This window comes from Augochlora pura, chromosome 3 (genome assembly GCF_028453695.1).
Source record: "Augochlora pura isolate Apur16 chromosome 3, APUR_v2.2.1, whole genome shotgun sequence".
Classification (NCBI taxonomy): domain Eukaryota; kingdom Metazoa; phylum Arthropoda; class Insecta; order Hymenoptera; family Halictidae; genus Augochlora; species Augochlora pura.
In genome coordinates this window covers 30,990,422-31,011,924 of record NC_135774.1, presented here as the reverse complement: position 1 = coordinate 31,011,924, position 21,503 = coordinate 30,990,422, and the positions used below count along the sequence as shown (strand labels likewise).

Sequence of the window (21,503 nt, the reverse complement as noted above, 5' to 3'; positions counted from 1 at the left end):
AATGCAGCTCTGTTACCAAATACTTATTACTAGATATAACAAAGCGCGAAAAACGCTAAACCTAGTTAAATAGTCGTCGATGAGTCCGCTGGAGATTTTGGAGAACCAACCGGGTGTTCGCCGACCGCAGGACCATTTCGAAAACAGATTCAATGATCCGGATTGGTCCAGAGCAGAGGCAACACACCTCGGTCAGCCATAATTTCCATGAAAAAGAGCGCGGGAAACAATCGGGAGCAGCGTCGGCTGGTAAACAAGTGGAAATGCGGCGCACCTGTGGCCTTCCGTTTAATTTCTGCGGCCATTGAAAAGCGACGAAAGAAAACAAAGAAGGACAGTTCGCCAGATGTTCGCGAGACGAATCTCGTTAGGCTTCCGAGGCTATTCCTGTAAGAAAGCGATCCCACTCGCGAGGCACACACACACTCTCTCTCTCTCTCTTCCTCTTCCTTTGCACAGAGAAAGAGGAAAAGAGAAGCAGAGAATGAAAGACGGTCGGTTACGAGAGAATGCACGGTGTTCGCCAGGTATACACTTACGCCCGGGTCTCGCTGTCATTAATTAATCTCACGTGATAAATGCTAAGTCGTCTGGCAACTTCGAAGATGTTAACGCTCGGCGTGGCCCAGCTGCGTGCCGCGATTGAATCAGGAACAGGAGAACGCTGAGACACCGGTGGCAGATGTTGCTGCATAAATTTCTGTTAATCCTTCGTGGCAGCGAGACCGGAGTCGTTTGTTTCGCGCCGCCCGAGAACCGAGCCCGACCCGTGCCCGGGCCCGGCCCGGCCCGTCTCGCGAAAGATCGATTCCACCGGCAATCCCCCGGCCGTGCAGCGCAGCGTTGCTCGAATCGATGAGACCACGTAGCCGTTCGCGAACTTCTTCCTGAAACGTCTGTCGCGTGTCTTTGTTCCAGAAATAAACGCGATTCCGTCCGAATAACAAATCGCCACGCCTACGGATCTTCCGGCGTCTACCTTCGAGCATTTTTAGTCCCAGTCGCTAAAAGATATATACACATTCAACGAAATCGTTTTATTTTTGCTACGTGCCATTGTTTAACCCTTTGCACTCCGCTGTCTGCGGACATCGTAATTCTAGCATATCACTCGGATGTCCCTTCTCATGGGACATCAAAGTTTATCAGCGATTACGAAGAATTAAGTTATTATTTTTAATTGAATTTAATTTTAACGATTGAAAGATTTAATTTGATTGATTTCATTATTTATCAAGATAAGGTGAAATTTATTATTTTACTGGCAACTTTTTGTGACAGTCATGCTTCCCTGAAGTTTTCTCTTGAAATGGCACAAGAAATCAATTGAAACTTAGTAAAATTATTACACATTTAGTTCCTGCAGCCGTGTTTAACACGCGATAGTAATCTACCAGCGATTCGAGCGTCGACGTTACTTCGAGCGCCACCCGGTGTGCATAGCCGCAGTTCGCACGGATTTTCGATAGGAGGCAAGACCCGATCGCCGGAAGGAAATAGAATTTCACGGCTTGTAGGCCAAAGTATCGCGGCGTTTCTCCGGGCGAGTCCACCTGGTAAATATACCGGTCGTTAAAAAGAGTTTCGAAGCTCATTATCGTGGATCGTGGTGAATCGGAGAAGGAAGAAGACGAGCGAGCGGGCGAGGGAGGGTGCGACGGAGCGATCGCGGTGGCAGAGAAGGAAAAGACAGAGAGAGAGAGAGAGAGAGAGAGAGGTTCCCGTGACCCCGTAAATACAGGGCTGGGTCCATCAGCCTTTTTATTTGTTTTACGCCCGGGACCCGTCTCCAGCAGCCCTTTTTCCGGGACGCTCGGTGCAGCGCGGGGGAGGGGATGGGGGAGGGGGAGAGGGTGCACGTACATTTTCGATGGACTTCCCGGGCAGTCGGCAGAGCCGAGGCGCCACGGAAATAAATTGAATCATGCGGAAAGTAGAATTACAAACACATCCACGCGGCCCCGTGGACCGGCGTCGTTGTGTTCGTGGCTGGTAGTTTCGCGAAGCTCGCCGGGGGTTGGAAGAGGAGGTGGTTGGGAGCGGGTAACGGAGGGTCGAGAGAAGGGGTGGGGGTCGGAGGGACTCGGTCTTCCAACTTGGACATCCTCGGGTATTATCTATCTCGGAAGTTCGTCCCCCAGGTTGCGGCTGCTCAATTGACGATGACGAAGACGACGACGACGACGACGAGGAGGAGGAGGAGACGGAGGAGGCGGAGGAGCTCGCGGCGGCGGCAGCGGGTGCCGAGGGGCCAAGGGAGGCGGAGAGAGGAGTACGGTCACGCTAATCGCACCCGGCTGGAGATTGGCTTTTAGCACAGAGTTCGGGCAACTTGTATCGCCAGGAAATCGCGCGGAGCCCGTTCCCCGGGAATTTACGGGCCGACTCGTTTGCTACGGCAACGTATTTATGGGAATGAAACCCCGCCGCGAGTGTGCGCCGCCGCCGCCTCGGAACGGATGGAAATTTCAATTGTTTCTCCGAGATTTCGGTTGCTCTCTTGCTTTTTCCTTGCTGGAAACGGAGTACGGGGATGATGCTGGTCTGCCGACGCGCGGCGTGCTACCCCTGGAATTGCTCCCTTCTGGCTGCCTCGCTGCGACTCCGGTTCTTTTTAACCCCCTCGCGTTACGACGTGGAAGAACGTTTGTTTGTTGCTAAGAAAATCCTCCGCCAGAGAGGGGAATTTATATTTATTACACGGCGATTCGGTAGACCGTGTTCTAAATTTATAAAAATTTGTTCGGTCCTCGCCAAGTTTTCCATCTGATTACAATGGTTAATTTACCAGCTAAAAACGAAATGTTGCGTTACGGTTTTAATTGCACGGCTTTCCTTGTCGCATCGGCAACGGAGTTATATAATTCATGATTATTTATATCGTCGAACTGTTGCATCACCGGGCTTCGCGCAGTTGCATCATCATTAATGTTACATAGCCCATTTAAGGGTGTTGTTTGCGCCGGTTGCGTCGAGAGAGGTCAAGCCCGGCTGAATCTGATTTAAATACACCAGATGAATGATAAATAATCGCGGCTCGTCTTTTTTTTTCTACTGAATGAAATCGCCGTTTCGTTCATGAATGTAATCTCCGATCGGTCAGCGTGATAATTAATCGAATTGCATAACCGAACCCCTCTCTGCATTTCAACCTGGAACTGTGACGTCAAACGTCCGTCCATCGAAGATCCGTGGAAGTCGGATCCATAAAACGATCGGGTCGCCGATGAAACATTTAAACGAAACGGTCCGCGTTTTGTTAAGGAAAGGGGGTAGACTTTGTAAATCGGGTCGATTTCAATGTCAGCGTTCGAAATTAACGAAGATTGATCTCCCGGCACGGTATTTAATCAAGCCGTTAGCTTATCTCTTTCGGGGCAATAAAACAAGCATTAATTAATTTGCGGCGTCGATCTTCGTCGCTTTACGACGCCGGTGCCGGGCCGAGCCGGGCCGTCAGGAGTTCACTTGTAAACTGGCTACTAGTGATATTCAATATATTCACCCGCAGGGTTTTATCGCGAAACTTCAATCGTTACAGGCAAGTCCGCGCGGCGAACTATTCTGCGGCCGGGTTTCCGGTTAATCACTTCCTGCGATCGCAACAATTTTCTATAGAAATCGTTGCCCGGAGCCGCTTCTGCCTCGACGACGGGGCCATTATTAGCGGTCAATCGATGGAATTGGCCGGCAAGGTCAGCCATCAGTTTGCGTTCTCGTTGCTTGCTTCGTTTATGCGCCTCCGCCTTCTCCCTTGTCCCCCCCTTCTACGACGACGATTTTACTGATCGGAGCGGATTTCTATGCCAAAGAACCTGACCGGAAGAAAACTTCTACGAAGGACATCGTGTTACGATTACCGAACCGTTGTCTCCTTTCAGAACAGACGGAAAGTTGGATTGTAGAAAAGAGAATCTAGCCTTTTTGACAAGATTAATTAATTGAGGAGGATCGGGCAGTATTTTGAAATATTTCTCAGCATTTTTACTGATTAAATATTTTCTATTGTTATTTAATGCTTAATTAAAAAAGTACGAATAAAAATAAGTGGGTAGTTAAGATCACCTACAGTTATTTACCATTTAAATAATTTTCCTAGTTTGTAAAGAAATATTAAATAAAATGACTATATTCTCCTTTAATAATTTTATCAAGCTAAAGGAGCAATAAAATTGTTAACATATATCGGATATTCCACTTGAACGGAATTTATACCTGGAAGTTTATTATAAGTGTTTGAAAATAGGTGTGGATAATTTCTGTACACGCTATCCATTGCTTTAATATTTTAACGTTATCAGAAATATCATCCCCCGCCGCGCAATTTCCCTTTCCTCGCGCGTGGATTAACAAGATTTTATTATAAATATGCGGGAGCACGTAGCCAACTGTTTTTCGCGCCGATAATTTCGCATTAGTACCCCGCGCGGGTGTTACGCGTCTATAATGAATGTAAATGAGCAGGACATAACGATGAATTAACTGCAATCAAGTTACACGCGGCTCCGTTTCCCTCTTTATCTATTAAACCCGTTCGTCGCGACAGCGAATCATTTTCTAAAACAGAAATCGACACGCTCGTTGCAGAATCGTTTCGCGATATTTAGCGACGGATAATTCTTCGATCTTGAAAATCTCCGGTGGAAAATCGATGGAGAAAACTGGGAAGCGGTTTCCAAAAGTTTCCGAAAAGTCGGGAAAAAGTCTGATCCGGGAAACAACGTTCGACGATCGCGGTCGAAAAGGGTTGAACGGTCGGTAGGAGGGGGAAGGGGAGCATATGCGTAGGAGTGTCGAAGATGGAAGTGGAGATCTTTGGAGCGGCGCCAATCTCCAGAGTAACTTAGCGTCGGACGCGTCACCGATACGGCTCGTAGACGTTGTCCCGTGTGCTGCGGCCGACACTGCGCGAGGGGTGGTGGCGGCGCACGTGCTCTCTCTCGCCGCCGCCATTGGCGCGGACCCGTGTGATTTAAACCGCGTATACACCTGCGTTTTATAGGCAAATTTCCTGGCATCGGTATCTGAGAACGGGTATATATCGGCGGCGCTGCGTTCGACTCCCGGTCACGCGACAGCATTACCAGATTTAGAGACGGCGTTCAGCCGTGCCGGGGTTGTTTCGAGGGATGAAAGCCGGTCGAACGAGATCCCGGTATTTTTACGGCAACCAACGTTTATCTGTCTCTCCGCCGCACGAATACCGACGCTTTCTGATATACTCGACTTTTATTTGTTCCGTCCAAGTTACGAGCGAGATAATTTTTGATAAATCCTTCCTCCGTTTTGAAGTACGGACACGCGCGTGAATTGTGCTCGAGGTGCTTTGATTTTTCGGGCATACGGTGATAATAAAATCGTATGGAAATTTATTTTTCCATATTTATTCGTATTATGTAAGCAAGGGGATGTTTCAACCCTTGTATATCTGTTGGTTTTCTAAAAATTGCTACTTTGTTTCAAGTCGCAGATTTTCAAAAGTGCTGCCTTTAAATTGTCAACACATATTTTATATCTCTCAGCTAACCGATAATATTAACCGTAACTATACGTAATAAAAGAAATAATTTTTTTCGTGTAAATGAAAAATATTTTAAAGACAACCAGAACGAGGAAACGTCGATTTTCGATCTCGTCTCGCGTGCAACGTGCACCGCCCAAAAACGCTGGTTCCGTCGATCGCAATATTTTTCCGAAAAAAGGGGCACAAAGACCACGGTGAAAGGAGACACCGTACGTATTCGTTGACACACAAGCAACTTGTTTGTGTAACGCACAGGGAAAAATAATTTTAAATCTCTTTGAAGTCGGTCGAGGGACGGGCAACGGCGGCGGGGATCGGGGGCGGTGGGAGGGCTGTTTTGCGCGGTCTCTGTAACACGTGACAAACATGTTTGTTCTAGTTTTTTACGGCGTTACGGAGAAACGTGTTTTGAATCGAAGTATCACATAATTCTCCCCGCGGGAAGTCCGGGGGTGTTAAAGTTTTCGGGAGTTCTGGCGCAATTTGTCTTTCCCGCCGGGGCAAGAATCTGTTTCGGAAATCGATCCGCCGCGAATATGCAAAGCACACGCTCCCGCCTTACGTAACGACCCCGGCTGCCTGGCGAACGCACTCTATCCTTCTGCCGCGAACATTGTTCAACGTTTCGCTCAAGTCTCCTCTTTTGCAGAATTATTGACGTTTAAAAACGACGCGAACTTGGCTTGTTTTAAATAGAAAAAAAATCGGTTGACTATTTTATAGTAATCGATAAACACGGGTGGAGTTTTACTCTGTGTGTTCACACGAGGGTTGAAATAAAATGTGATAACATTAGAATTATATATTTTGTTGTTGGAATAATTTTAATATTTCTCGCTATTTGATTTTTCGATTAGAACTTTTTAAGGAAATATCTATAATTTTCTTTTACGATTCAAACGTATCAGGTGGAAAGTAAAAAATATTTTCTAGATTGACTTTCGTATTCGACCTGTCTGCTGAAACTTGTCTACGATAAATTAACGAGGATTCAAAATCGAGCCCGGAAATATCGAGGCAAACGTTCTCTAAATATCGCGGGAACGGCGGACACGGATAGCAGATGTGAATTAGGATTGTAGAAGTCCGCGTGGACGGCAGATTTAATAACGCCGGTTGTTCACAGACTCCGTAACAGTTTGTTTGCGGCTCGGTCCCGGTGTTTTCCAGCCCCGGCTCCGCTCTCCTTCTCCGCGTTCCTCCTTATTCGCGTCTACGTCCCAAATCCGCAATTCGGAGCTGATACGAAACGCAATTTGCCGACGGTAGTAAAACCAGATACCCCCCCGCCGCCGCGGCCTCTCCCGCCTAGCCGCGCGCTAACCTTCTCTCCGCTCTTTCTGAAGAGGGTTTCTCGCCGAGGAAAACTCGTTGACGTCGCCGGTGACCCGGAAACGGCACCGCGTTCGCTGAATTTTTCGAAAACCGATAAAAACGCTCGAAACTTCCGAGGGAAAAGATATCTGCACCCCCGTCGTTCCGCACCGTCCCGACGTCTTAAACGCCGTTCGACGCCCGGTCGCGTGGAAATTCGGCGTCGCGATTGACTGGCCCCGGCGTTAACCGGAGAACGGTTTTATCCACTCCGCGATTTAATATTTAACCGGCGCACCGGAAAATCTTACGAAAACTACCGCCGAGCGAGCCGATTATTTTCACCCTCCAACCCCATCGCGTCCTTTTATGCTTTTCGCTCGACCGACGCTATTCGTCCGGCAATCGCTGCGACCTGATCTAAATACATTTAATGCAACACAATTAACTTTATAATATTCGGTATTTTTTTAAACATCCCCTAAACTTTACAGAAAATTTCGCGAACTTGGTATCGAGCGTCGAGTTATTTTTTCTAGTATTTCGTATTTCGTCAAAAATATTATATATCCAATACGATAAATGTAAAGTTAATCGTATTAAAAGATGGGCAAAAGGCCACGGAAACCAGCACCGCCGCCCTTCGATAGCCTGTCGTCCACCGCGAAAAATAATGAACGTATTAGCTCGTGTTAACAGGCCAACCGGTCATTCCACCGCACGGCCCATCGCGCCCCAATTTTCCGCTTTCGTTCCCCAATCCCCGTCGTCCTCTGGCGAGGTAAGGGAGAGACGGGGGCGGCTCGATTAATCGATCGGCCGTCGCGTTTTCGCGGGAAAAAGAGCCGCGCGGGAATTGGCCGGATCGATAAACAACAATTAAGCGGAAAAGCTTCGGTTAAGAACGGTAAAACGCGATGCCTCTTAGCGACGCTTAATTACCGGCAAGTGCAACCATGAAGACGAGGGTGCGAGGGCTGGGACGAAAGAACGGAGGGAAAGGCGAGAAAGAGAGAGAGAGCAACGAGATAGAAAGAGCAAGAGAGAGAGAGAGAGGCTCTTGAATTTGCATACAAACGAGTTTGGGATTTCATTCGGATCGCACGCGTGTATTTGCGCCATTATAAACATTTCATTGCGGTCCTCGATGCGGCCCCCGTGGCAGGGGATATAAGGGACGCTGTTGCTCCTTCCATTCCCAATGCGAAAGAGATTGCGTTCTGATTCACCGCTCGGATCGTTCCAGTTCAGGGTACCCGGCCAGTCAATGGCGTTAAGCCTACGGGACGCCTTCGAACTCCTATTAATTCCATGATTCCGGAAGGTATTAAGCGTCAGCGAATTGCCTGGGCCGAGTCTCCTCCCGCTTTGTCCGCGGCTGATGAATTCTTTTGCGCCAGCCGCGCCTCTGTATAGCGATGGGAAATCATTTTCAGCTCCGTTTGGCTCCTGCGCGAGCACCCTCTTCATCCCTCCGCGTTCGATCGAACGTGCGCGCGAACGAAAAATTTCTTCGCGTCGTCGTCAGCGTTCGTCGCGAACGGCTGACGCTAAATTTACTTAATTCTCCTGGGAATTTTACTCAGTATGGAACACAATACAAATATTTAGCTGCTGTTTTATCAATTGAATCACCTCGAGGCTATGAAAATCGTAGGGGATGATTTTCGAAACGCATTAAACGTAAATTAGACAGAAATGTATTTCCTTGGTCGACGATTCCAATAAATCGAGATAAATGTAGAAATTTCTCAGCAAATATGGCGATGCGACAGCGGCGGCGATAGTACCGTTCAATACCGAGCAAACAATTTAATCCGTTGCCAGTAAAATCTCTCTTTAAATGCAAGCAATATGCGGCACAGTTTCCGGGATAAGAAAACAGTTTCGCCGTCGCCGCGGGACTAAAAAAAGGGGCGCGGGTTTTGCATTTCATAGTTATGCGTGAGCATAGGAATCCTCTTCTCTACGGGGGCACAATGCTTATCGATACAACGGCGGGTTCTTCGTTAAATATTCATGCGACCGGCTAAGCTTTTTTACTCGTCCACTTTCTTCCGCGGCGGCCGGGTCGCATAAAGGAACGTAAAAATATTCGAATATTTCATCGGCGATCGTTTTTATATTTATGGCGAACCACTATAAAGGGCGCGGAGTTAAACGTGTCATCGAGTCACTTAAGTCCGCCGCGCCGCGCCGCGTCGCGTCGCCCTGCCATAGATATTTTTATGGGCAATAACATCGGGGGTATCGCAAAACTTGATCGAACTATCGGACTTGAAGCAAGCGCAGGCCGCGACGACGACGACGATCCGCTCTCTCGGAAACGCTCCGAGTTTTCCATATGGAAAGCCCGCGGGGAGCCGATTAAACACTCCCATCTAATTAATTGCCGCCGCCGTCGCCGTCGCCGTCGATCGATGCCAGGCAAATTGAGACTTCCGTTTATTACAGACGCGTATTGTTAATCAATTGATATTTCAGTCGACGCTAATGAGCAACTATGCGATGCCGATCGATCGCCGTTGCTTGCGCGCAGATCGACGTTATGTAAATTCGCGTCTTTGTTGCACGCCTTCGCGTATCGCGTGGAAAGGTAAACGGGGTGCCTGCACCGGTTGGCAAAAAGGCGGCGCGTTTTAATTCCAGTTGCACGAACGTTGCGTTTGAAGACAATTGCGCAATCTGTTCGATCGAGACCGCGAAGAACTTTTGCGAGAAATGAACGCCGAGAACTAAAAATTGATCTACAAGAGCCGACGAACGTCTTTGCACACTCTTTGAGACGTGATTACTTTTTTAAAACACCACTAAATCACTTGAATGTTTATTTAGATGACAGAGGGAGTGGTCTACTAGACAATGACTGAAATGCTTTTTCTTTAATTTTCCTTGACATGACAAGATAAATAAAAAGACCCTCGCTTTTGATTTCTCGGCTATTTACCCAGTAGATCGATCCTCGAGTGGTCAGACACGCCGCGGATAGTTTCAGCCCAGTTCTACACGGTGTTCATCGACAATTAGAAGTTCCTGCGGCACAAAACGACGGAGACCGCTCGCGAATGAACACGTTCTTAGCGCTCGTTCGAAGTAAATTAGCCGCTAAGTGGCGAGACAAGTTACCCAACGCGTGTTCGGTAACATTCGCGCTCTCTCGATGAACGGCTATTGAAAAATAACGGCGCCTCGGATTTCGGGGCGAAACGTCGGCCCGGTAGATCCGTTCGCCTTTTCGGTTACGCCACGGGTTACGGTTCCGTTGCGTCACCGGCTGGACGATACGTAAAAAAATCCACGAAAATTTCGCAAGCGGCCGCCGCGTCGTCCGGGATCAATGGCGGACCCGCTATCTTTAGAGCGGCGCTTCGCAACAACGGCGTCTCGCGCGCGCTCGACCGACGACAAAAATAATTGTAAACAACCGGGGGGCACTCCTTAACGTCGTGACGCAATAGCCCGAGCGTTTGTTTGGCCAAGTCTGACGCCGAGGACGAAGAAGGGGCTGGAGAGACGGTGAGCGGCGATGGGGCCGAGCTTTGTACTGTCAAGGTGCTCGTCCATTACAGAATCCACCGGAGCTGTTGTATATCTTGATTGCTTCAATATTTTATTAAACCTATCGAGATCCAAGAGCGGCTAACAAAAATTGCTTCGTAACCCTTGCTGTACTATTACTGTTACATTACCTTCGCAACTACAAAGATTGTAATAATTTCATAAGGGAGAAAAGAAATTGATATTCATAGTGCATCTACGTATACTCCAACGCTAAAGTATTAACAAAAATGGAACAGAATTTCATTTCGGCTGAGAAATATGGAACGGTGTTTATACTTAACATATTCGCGTCGGACTGTTTTTCCGGAAATTTTCATATACAGCGTGGTATTTTATCAATGCAAAGATATTTTAACATATATCTATGAAAACGAGATTTCTCGTTTCCCGCTGCGAATGCGTTAATAGATTATTATTAGAAACGGCGAAGTCAGTCAAAGTGCGTCAACGAGATAAGGCTCCCAAGCCATCCGGTTAATTGAACGAGCTCGAAAGTAGTATATCGAGAAAGGAGATCATTGTTGCACTCTACCGAGCGCACAGTTCATTAGTTTCTGGACCGCATTCCGGCCGGGTTGCGTGCATCGCGTTGACCCACAAAAATCCTCATTAGCATAAACATTCCGAGTGACAAACTGGCGTGGTCTCGCGGCCGAGCATAGTCGAGCGTATCGCGCGGTTGCAGGAAGAAAAAAAAGAAAAAAAAGAAAGAAGGGGGAGAGAGAATATAAACGAAGTCCGGCGCCATTACACGGAATCAATTTCTCGAGCGGCAGCCATCGATCACCGGAAGCGCCCGGTTCGTACCCGGAGACACCGAGGTTAAAAGCGTGGTTCGTTTATCACGTGGAAAAGTCGCGTCGCGTCGCGTCCAGTCCCCGGCGAGAACGGACGCTCCTGCCGCAAGGCGGATCCCGGTGCGGCGGGTCATTGACGTCGTAAAGAAGAAAAATGTTTTTTATTGCGCTGACGCCAGCATTGACATAACGGTGTCTCCCTTCGGACGGAGGCGTGCGTGTATCGTCGCAGGCCGAGCGAAACGGAACGGTTCCGAGAGAGAGAGAGAGAGAGAGAGACGCGCCTCTCGAACCCGAGCCGATGCGGCGACGACTACCGCTGCACAACCGAGCCGCTTCAAAATATTTTTAACGAACCGCGCCGGGATTATTTTCGGTCGCTGACACACTTTACCGGCGCGGGGAGACGGCCGTCGTGCACCGGGGGAGGGGGCGGAGGGGAAATCAAAGGGAGAGGAGCGGAGCACTCTCGCTTTTTACCCATTAATTCCTGGCCAGCGATGGGACCGACCGTGCCCCAAGTTCGAGTCAAATGAACAAGGACGCAGCTCAAATCTTATTCAACCTACTGTTAATAATTACGACATAGACACCGCGTGGTAATTTATATTCTTAATCTTGCTGCCGAGTCGACGGTATTACGATCACAGTGTTGCACATGTATCGAATAAATACCTCACGACTGTATCTCCGCGATCTGAATAAATGTAAATGAAAGATCTGGCGACCCGTCATTCCAACGGGTTCCGTAAACCCGGTGTTAACGGAACAACGTTCGCGTTAACAACGGTCCGAGCTTGAATAGGTTCTATTTAAAGAGCGATCAGCTCGCGAGCCGCGGAGCCCAGCGATATCCGCGGAGCAATTCAAAGAAACGAAAGACCGCGGACAAGCGTGCTCGACAAATTAAATGCTCCATCATCGAATAAAATACAAATGTTATTACATTGGCCGAAGTTGTTATCCCGGTGGCATCTCCGGCGGCGGAGAGCAGTCGCGTGTGGGGTTCCTCGCGGCGGTTCTCGGAGCGGTAAGTCACGGCACAACACATCGCGGCGGGGTTAGGGGGGAGAGGAGAGCGGTGCTTGTAGCTTTCTTGAATATCATGTAGGTTTTAATCGGACCGCGGATCGGGAAACTACCGGCTATTCGTCAGCCGGCGATAAAAGGAGAGCCGTGCGATAAAGCAATCTTGTATTTTAAACGAGTGACAACACGTTTCTGGAAGCGGCCGGATCAGATAAACAGCGGGCAATTTCGCTCGTCGTTTATTATTAAAACGTAATACTTCGGTTGCCCCGGGGGCCGGGCCGAAACGAAGCGGATTTACAAACCGCCCGGGATAAGATAGAAACGCGCGCGGTGCTGTGCTGATTTTCAGGTGAAAAAAGAAAAAAAAATTGCCCGGCGCTTCCTCCTCTTTTTTTTCGCTTTCCGCGCGCGGCGAACCTCGGCATCGATAAATCCCGCGTGCCACGTGCGCGGCGCTAGGAGATCCGCTTCCTTCGCCGAGCTGAGAGAGAAACGATTTCCGCGGCGGTGCGCGGCGGCAAGATTAAACCCGGCGTCATATTTACAATCCTGCAACCGGGTGTCAACGTTCGATTAATTCAGCCGCGTATCCCCGGCATCGAAAACGAATACGTTTTTCCCTCCCTCCCGGAGCGTCCCGCGCCGCGTCGACCGCATCGGCGAAACTCGCTAGCCGAACGAGCCCCGAGCAGCCTCGCTCGCACGGCCGCCTTTTTACAGCCGCTCTGTGTCACGCTGCCACTTATAAATTCCTGATTTACACAACCGCGATAATACGATTGCCGGCGTTGCGGCTTTCCTCGTCGCGCGACGCTGCTTTTTGCGAGCGGCCGCCGCTCTCCGGTTCTCCGCTCCGCTCGAGCTGCGATCCCGCGATCCACGATCCGCGAAACCCGGTAAAAGGCGTATTACTCGGTAACTCGGCTCCTTTTTGCCTCGCCGCCGCGGCGACGCGTCGCGCGGTTACGGCCGCCCTAAACGACCCTTTCGAAACGTAAGAAACGGCTCGACAAGGGTAAACTGCGTGCGCCAAAACCACCGGCGATGCTTTATACTCGTTAGTCGACTGCCGGTTTACCCTGGACCCGCTTCCTGGAAGCCTACCAAGACCGTTCCATTTAACCTGAGATCTCGTTCGCTGGTTATTCTTACGCCGCGGCCATTATCTCTGCAGATGCGATGATTAAAATGTCGATGATCGAACTCTAAATATAGCAACTTGTTGAACAGTGCACCGAGATTGGAAGCAATCGTTTAGATCTGATTAGTCTAGTCCATGTCTTTAAAATACCTATTTCTCTCTAACAATAATTCCACTGCGAATTTTATGCGTTTATGATAAAATAAGATAGTTAAAATTTCTTCAAGACATTTTCTTATTTTTCACAAAAATTCGCAGTCTGACAATAATTTTTCCTCCACTCTCATTCCGCGCTGTTCATCGACGTATTCCATAATTTCATCCCTTCTATCTACGGGTTTCCGTAAAATTGTTTCAAGATCTTGCTACACGATACGCGCCGGAGAGTTCCAAATTTCTTTACCAAGCCCGGAAGCGCGAGAACTAATTGATTAATTAAAGCAGATTCTTTGAAGAAGAACTTAGGAAAAGATTCAAAAGTCGCAGAATGCATCGGGGAGATAATTCTTCGTGAAAATTATGAAAGAAGTGCGTTACGAGCGGGGGAGTGGGGTTGGAAAGAAAAGGTAGCGAAAGAAGTACATTATCAAGGGGATAAAAGGTAGCAAGAGAACCACATTATCAAGAGAATAAAGAAATGTGGGCAGACTTAAGAATTTTCCGCTGAAAAGACTTAATTCGATGTAATTTTTGCCGGCGGTGCCGGCGTTCTCCGCGGCTGGAAACGAATTACAATACTAATTGGCTGGAATCCATTGACTGCGCGGGCTGTGCCATAATTTCGGCGCTCGCTTTGGGATAGAAATGTTTTATACATGGGCAGCGGCGCAGTTCCGAAGTTACCTCTGCGGTGGACGTGTCGTCCCCGAAGTATCAAACTGAGCTCGCAACTTAAACAATTTTCAAGACACTGAATTTCGGGGTTGCATATCATGAATGTGCGCGCCACGGCATGCGGAGATTATTACGACTACAGGAAGAAACGATGCTAATTTCATTAAACGAGAGTGCGTAATCTGAAAAATTGTCCGCGATCTCTTAATTTCGATCGCGAGACTTGCTTGCAACCCTACGCCGTATAAGTATTAGGTAACCAAGAAAGTTTGCGCAGCTTTCTAGGTTTAGTCGTTATTAAACCGTGCATGCGCGCGCTGTGCCAATTAAAACTTACCTATACTTATAGGAAAGTTTATTCGACGAAGGAATTAACTAACAACTCATTATCCTGTGCAATCAGGCAACCACTCGCAAAAAAGGGTTGGAAATGGGGTGGATCAGTTTTTCGAATCGAAACCTGCGGCAGATGAGCTGCCGATTTCTTTTTTCTTACAAATCGCCTAGCCGTAAAGTAGTAATAAAAAAAATTGTTGGACCATCAGAAGGAAGCTATAAATTTTCTAAACATCAAATACAATTTCTTCGAAAAACCCAAGAACCGCCGCCGATGCACGTTATTATACCAGTGACAGCCCGTGAGCTGATCCAGCAGCTCTCGCCGCCCCCGAATTGACAAGAAAACGTTTCCGGGCGAGCGCGCATGTTCTCTATCGGGTACCGCGGCAGAGCCGGTCGACAAGCTCCGTTCGTCGAAACGTAACGATGATTTACAGGAAGAGGGCAACGTTTCGCGACTCGGCGGTGGCCCTAGCATCCTTGGCCCGTGGAAGGCCGGGAGGGGCGGGACAAATTCCCAAGATTCAACCGCTTATTTCCGTGACAAGCTCGTATATCCTAAGACCGGCGACAAATTTTCCCATTGCCCTTAGGAAACCGACAAACTACGGCACGAAAGATGATTGGTGGTTGTTCCGTGTGTCGCGAGTGTCGCTCCCGCGGGACCCGGCGGCTTCCGGAGGGCGGGGGAGGGGGCCTGTGGCGGGGCGCGCAAGGATACCACCGGGCGAGGATGGGGCAGCTTGTTTCGCCCGGCGAAACACTTCTTATTGGTGGGCCGCGCGTTCTGCCCCGCGGCTATACGTTACGCTAAGGAGGCGAAACAGCCCAGGCGAAATATACTCTTATTCCGCTCGAAGCCGCGGCCCGTCGCGACCGCCGCGGCCGTAAAGCCTGCGCGGTGATAAAATCTTTCTGATAATTTATACGAGCCGCGCCGGGACGACGGGGGCCGGATGCGACAATGGATGTGTACGGTGCGCGCGAGGCCGCGCATAGGCGGCGCACACACCCGGACGACGTTTTTCGTCGTCGACGTTCTCCGCGATTTTTCTGCCGCCCTCCTCGCGGCCTTCTTTTTACCACCGGCTCCTCGCCTCCGTTCTAACTCCTTTGCATACCCTGCCACCGAACCCCTTTCCCCCCGCCGGAGTTGACCTTGCAGAATACGGACCCGATCGCATTTTTCAGCCCTTTGTGCCCCGTCGCCGGGCAATTTCTTTCCGATCGTACCCCACCGAGATGATTCATATGTTTATTCTGCACTTTGGTTTCACTCACATTGCTGCAGCTCCTCCGTTCGTGCGGGGGTTGCGTCACCAGTGGATTAACTGCGTCGATGCGTCCCGCGATCTCTGCCTTGCACGGTTTATCGCTCCGACTCCCACGCCGGCGATCTGAACGATTTCGAAAAATTAAAACGTTTAATTTCATCGAACTAACCCCCTGAAGCGGGTAATTCGATTTCTGAGAATTCAATTTGTTTCGCTGTGATTTGTTTAAGGATTCGCTGATTGTTAAAACGCGAACGCTTGCTAACGAAGCACGAAATGCTCATTCTATTTATTCGTGTTTTATTATATTTACACAGAATAGCGTTTTTATTCGTACAAGGCTTTAGAGAAATTGTGACTCTATTTTAATAAAATAGAAAAAGAACAGTTCCACAATTTCATTGTACAAAGAATAAAATATTAAATAGCACCATTATTATATCGAAGCTTATCATTTACCAAAGCATTGAAATTTCAAACCTTTTCCTGTCGGCTGCGACAAAATTCTTCGTACCGCTTTAATCCCCTCAACGGGTAATCACAGCTGCAGGCTCTCAAGTTCTACGTTTAACATTCGAGCAATTTTTCTGAAAAACGCTGCGTTCTCTCTTTCTTCTACCGTTTCGTCGTTCGAATTGTTCCCGCAGTTTCCGTTCTGTTTAATTTCTCCTTTAGAACGGTGTTCCCTCTTCTACGCTCGCGTCCCTTTCTCTCGGTCGACGAGTGTGCTTCTACCGTTCTTGGCCCTTTTTCTCCCTTTCTCTGCATTTTTTTGCGCCCTTGCGGACATACACGCGTGTATGTGCGCGCGTGTTCGTGTTTGCAGACAGGAGGCTGTGGGCGTGGGTGTCGGCGCCGGTTATATTTTACGAACACCGAACGGACCCGACGGTGTTCACGGGTGACGTAGACCGCCTTAAGGGCCGTTTTCATCCTGACACTGATCACCGAGCTCGATATCGACTATTTCCATGCCCTAGGCGGATATCGAGTGCCGCCGTGGGCGCAATTATCCGCCCCTTTCCCCACCGTATACTCCCTTGAACTTCCTGCCCTCTCTCTCTCTCTCTCGCTCTGTGTAATTTTGGCGCTTAATGAATAAATCCTCCACGCGGAATAGTACTTTCCGTCTTTCAAGAAATCCAGCTTCGCGATCACCATTGCCACGAAATTCTTCAAAAACTAAATAGCGATTTTTAAGAACGTCCTATAGCCTTCGATTTTAAACTGTTGTAATTAACTCGTGATCGATTTTCGTCAATAACCCTTTCTATTATTTTAAATTGGAAGAAAATACTGTATTAGCGCTTTATCAATATTTAAGCGTACCAGTAAAAATACTGAAAGGTTAAGCTGTACATTCTTTATTATTTCGTCTGCGGCGAAGTCACCTGGAGAATCCGATAATTACCGTGACTTTCGTGAAAAGAAAAAAAGTTGCCACCGAAAATCGTTCCGACGCGATCGATGGCGCCGGTTGTAGCGACAGGTGTGCCGCGGGTGCATAAGAAACTTTCGAGTGAACCTATCAGGTGGAGATATCGATCATAGCCGCAGGCGTAGCCGCGGGGGCAAGCTTTCCCTTCGAATCGCTGAAACTTCGTCAGTCCGAAAAACACCGGGGCCTAAATTTTAAGAAACCGTGGCGGAAAGGTGTGTTTCACCAAGGACGAAAAAGATAAAGAGAGAGAGAGAGAAGAACGTAAAATTGGTAGACCAGAGAAGCGACCCCTAAATCCGAGCAGAGCAAAAAGGCTGCGAAAGCGCGCGAGACAATTCGAGTTAACCGGCTCCGGCGAGTGCAGCAGCGGCTGGCTGGAAAAAGTGTGCTCTATCTCTGGGTAATCGAAGCGTAATAGCAACCAGGCGCCGCGGCACGGTGTTCAACCGTGGTAGAACAGAGCGGGAGGCGTAGCAGAGCCAGAGCCTCCTCCTCCCCAGCTTCCGAAATCCCGTGGAGCGGCCGTGTCTAAATATAGCAGTGCCCGCGAACCTGTTCATTTCCGCAGCTTCCGTGCAAAAACAAGCCGGCACACGCTCGTTATTGGTAGCGGGGCTCGTCGGCTCGGCTCGGCTCGACACGGCTCCCCGTGTTACTTTAATTAAACTCCCGGCGCTAAGTGTGTCCGATGCAGCGTGTCGCGGGAGCAGCCGCCTCTCGGAACGCCGAAGAAAATTATCGGAACGGTACGCGGGAAGATCGTATTTTTTTTTTTTGTCAATTATAGAGCGAAACGCCGTAGAACGGTGCGAACAGCGGGACGACGGGGATCGAAGGGGGGGCGATGAACGCGCGTGGGGGACGTTAAGCTAGGAGGTCGCGAAATCAGCGAACGAGAAGCGCGGACGAGGGGCGGCGAAAAAATGCAGAAAAATGCGAACAATATTCGACGACCGCTTCCATGGATCCGGTGAAATACGAAAATTGGACAACGCTTCGTATTATTGGACGGCCGTGGGGGGGGGGGGGCACGTGCGGGGGGGGGGCGGGGAGGGCCGGTCACGGGACGCGGAGCTCGATATATCGATTCGGCGCGGAATTCGCGCGCGGACGCTTTCGAATCGCGGGGATTGTTACCGCTTATATTTATGAGCCGCAGCTGTCCGATCGCATCTACAATTTACTAGCGCGCGTCCCGCGCACCTGCGTTTTTTAAATTATCTCGCGAGAAGCTCCGCGGAACAGTATTACCGTATGACACGAATTATTCGATCGCGTCGAGGCCCCTCCCCGGGCCGCGCCGGTTGTTTATCGTATTGTCGGCCCTGGCCGCGCGAAACTCCGCGCGTGGATTATCGCCGGAATCTAGGGGCTCGTTGACAAGTCGACGCTATTGGGTAGCTGATAACGTTCGCTGTCTTTGGGGGAGCTCGCGGGATGGGACAACGGAGTGCTCCGGTTTAGAGATCCGGAAACAGGCGGTGCTCTTAATCCTGTTGGATTTCGCCTGATTTGTCGCGAAGATTTCGCACGTGATCGACCGAATATGAATATTGTTTCGTTTAAATTGGAAATGTTTATTAAATATTCTGCTATGAAAATCTGGGAATTGAGTTATGTCTAATTCGGTAGAAATTATCAGAAAAATATCATAAAAATTGTCTCGTTCTATGAGAGCAATTATTAAGTACGACGAAGTGCCAGTGAACGTGACAGAGGAGGAAATCGTAGCGCACATTCTTGGCGAAGTAAGAAATTTTTCTGGAAGCATGAACATTGAATTTTCAATGGACGATTAAGTTCACACCCGCGCGTAACGATACTGAAACAGAACCCTTCCCATGCTTCTCTTGATGCTACCTCTCTGTACAATTCTCTACGAGCAGTGCCATTTTCGAGTACGAAAAGCTTTGCCAAACCGCCGATTTTTTTACATCTGCTGGGCATTGATACGCTGGAAAACCTGTTTGAAGTATCGACACGGAATTCAATGTCGGACGCGGCTCGATACGGAACGCGCTAGCGGCGCGAACGGCGCGGGGCGTCGGTTCCGCCGTGGCTCGCACCTGGCGGCGCATAGGCGTGGGCGTCGGGGCCGGGTTATATTTCACGGCGGCGAAAGTCCGCGGATGTTTTACTGCGGCGGGTGTTGTCGAAGGGCCGATATTCTCTCTGGTGCGCCGGGATCCTCGATATTCCCGGCGCGGTGGTTTTCGTGTGTGCCAAGAGTCAAGAGGGTCCGCCGCGCGCCGTGAAAGAGGGCGCGGGGATGGTCGCCGGGGTGGCAACCGGGAACGCCGCGCGCGCGCGCATTTCCCGTGACAAAACAAAAAAAAAAACGAACGCGGCGAAACGCCTGCACGCGCGGCGGAACCGTGGAATTCGAGAACAGCAAACAATTTGATATACGCCTCGGGCAGCTGCCGGCGACACATCCGGCGCGAAAGGTCGAAGGTCGCGCGCTCGATCGCCGCGAAACTAGTTTAACGAGACTTTGACGCGGCTCCTCTCGTTCCTCGGGAGTTACGATTCATAAAATCCCCGGACGACGGGCGCTCCTTTCTCCCGCGGACCAAGGAGCCGGGGTGTCGCTGCAGGTCAAGGAGATGCGCGATAAAGGGCCGCTCGTCCTCTCCTTTTCCCTTTTCCTTTTCTTTTTCCTTCCGTCTTTTTTTCGACCGCTTCTCCGCAGAGCCAACCGAGCCGGATCCGCGATTTTTTCCGTTTCCGCTCGATACCGCGCTTTTAGGAGATGTTTTTTACGAGATATTCCAAGAAAGGAACTGCGGAGCGATATCGAGCTTTACTGTATCGGAAAAGGGACGCCGAGCTTCGGGTTACGCGACGCTAAAGCTGCCGTTGCCAGTTCCGAAATGCCGGCCCGGCATTTGCGGGGAATTTCTCTGTTGATAACTGACTCGGCAGTTTCGGCTCCTATATTTTTTATGAGCAGAGTTCTAAGGTGCTCAGATTGGCACAACTTCGCCTCGAGTAGCCTCTGCCTCCGATAAATTGAAAAAGAAAGTATGTCGCGGCCGGTCTCCTTGATAAACGACTTATTGTTAAGATTCTTGTCTTCTTCGAAGAATATTGTATAATATATATTTATGTCTTTACACTTTATTTGACGATTCTCTCGTTTTCCTGTTGCAGATGAAGTAGACGTGATCGGTTATACGAGCAACCAGTCGGACACCGATGATCACAGCAGCGTGCAGAGCAGCAGCGACAGTGGCGTCGCAATGTCCACCTCCAGGCTGACCCTTTCCGAAATGATGGACAACCTTTAGGTGAGCAGATACATCATTCTGTAATCAACAACTCCACAATCCTGACCTACCAATTTATTTTCTCAAACCATCGCCATCCATCTTGTTTCTTTAACGCAGCAGTCGTTCGGACTACTTTAAAACAGCATTAAATTTGTCTGAAAGCAATTCTCTCGTTTCTCTCTTTGTTATATATTTTACCAAGTAAAATACCAAGTGTATTCGTTCGATACATTCTACCGAAGCTGCTTCGGACAGTTTCAAAAATGTAGAGTAAAAGGCACCCTGCGAAACGGTTTCCAGCCAGTGATCAGGCTCGGCGCATTTTCGAGAGCGCTGTCGAAACCGTTTCACCCCCGTCCGTTCTACCAGCCGAGGGTTATTTTCAGAACTATTCATCCCGAAGAACCATTCAGAAGCGTTCTACCCCGGCTTTTAAACTTCCGACGCCAATACTTTGCACAGCGCCCCCTCGAAACTCCGTGGCGAAACGAAACCGTGGTAGAATTATTTGACCTTTTCCGTCGCCGGCGAAGAAGTTGCAAAAGATGCTTGAAAAATTCATTAGAATTTTAACGATCGGGGAGTAAACTCCTATCTCTAATTCAGTATTTCCGCGGCTTCGCGACGTGTACGTAGAATCCGAGGAAATTGCGACAGAGTTCTACGCGGTGAAAAGTAGCGCCGCAAAATTAGCAAAAAGTTGAGCCTTCGTTCGAGTGCTAAATAAATGTTTCAGTACTATCATCTTTTTTTTAGGTTTTTCTCTCTTTTTGTCAATTTTAATCAGGATTTTTAGGAAAATCCTTGGCTCCGTAAAAAAACGGAGTCCGCCGTCGCTCGTCGCTCGTTTAACGGTTCTCTTCTCACGGTTTTCAACGGCAATTACATTTCGAATATCATTCAGACAACGGACGTCGGTCGATGATACTTTCAACGTTCCTTTCCGTTTTTCGTTGACGCGAACGCGACACCGG

General features: G+C 49.1%; 1 protein-coding gene across 1 annotated transcript in view; it reads left to right on the top strand.

Moving 5' to 3' along the window:
* The window catches only part of LOC144467748 (uncharacterized), a 38,472-nt gene that overhangs the window by 6,653 nt on the left and 10,316 nt on the right, over window positions 1-21,503 (top strand). The window contains exon 3 of the mRNA XM_078176678.1: window positions 20,411-20,547. Within this exon, the coding sequence (XP_078032804.1) occupies window positions 20,411-20,547 (137 nt within the window). The remainder of the gene's footprint in view (window positions 1-20,410; window positions 20,548-21,503) is intronic.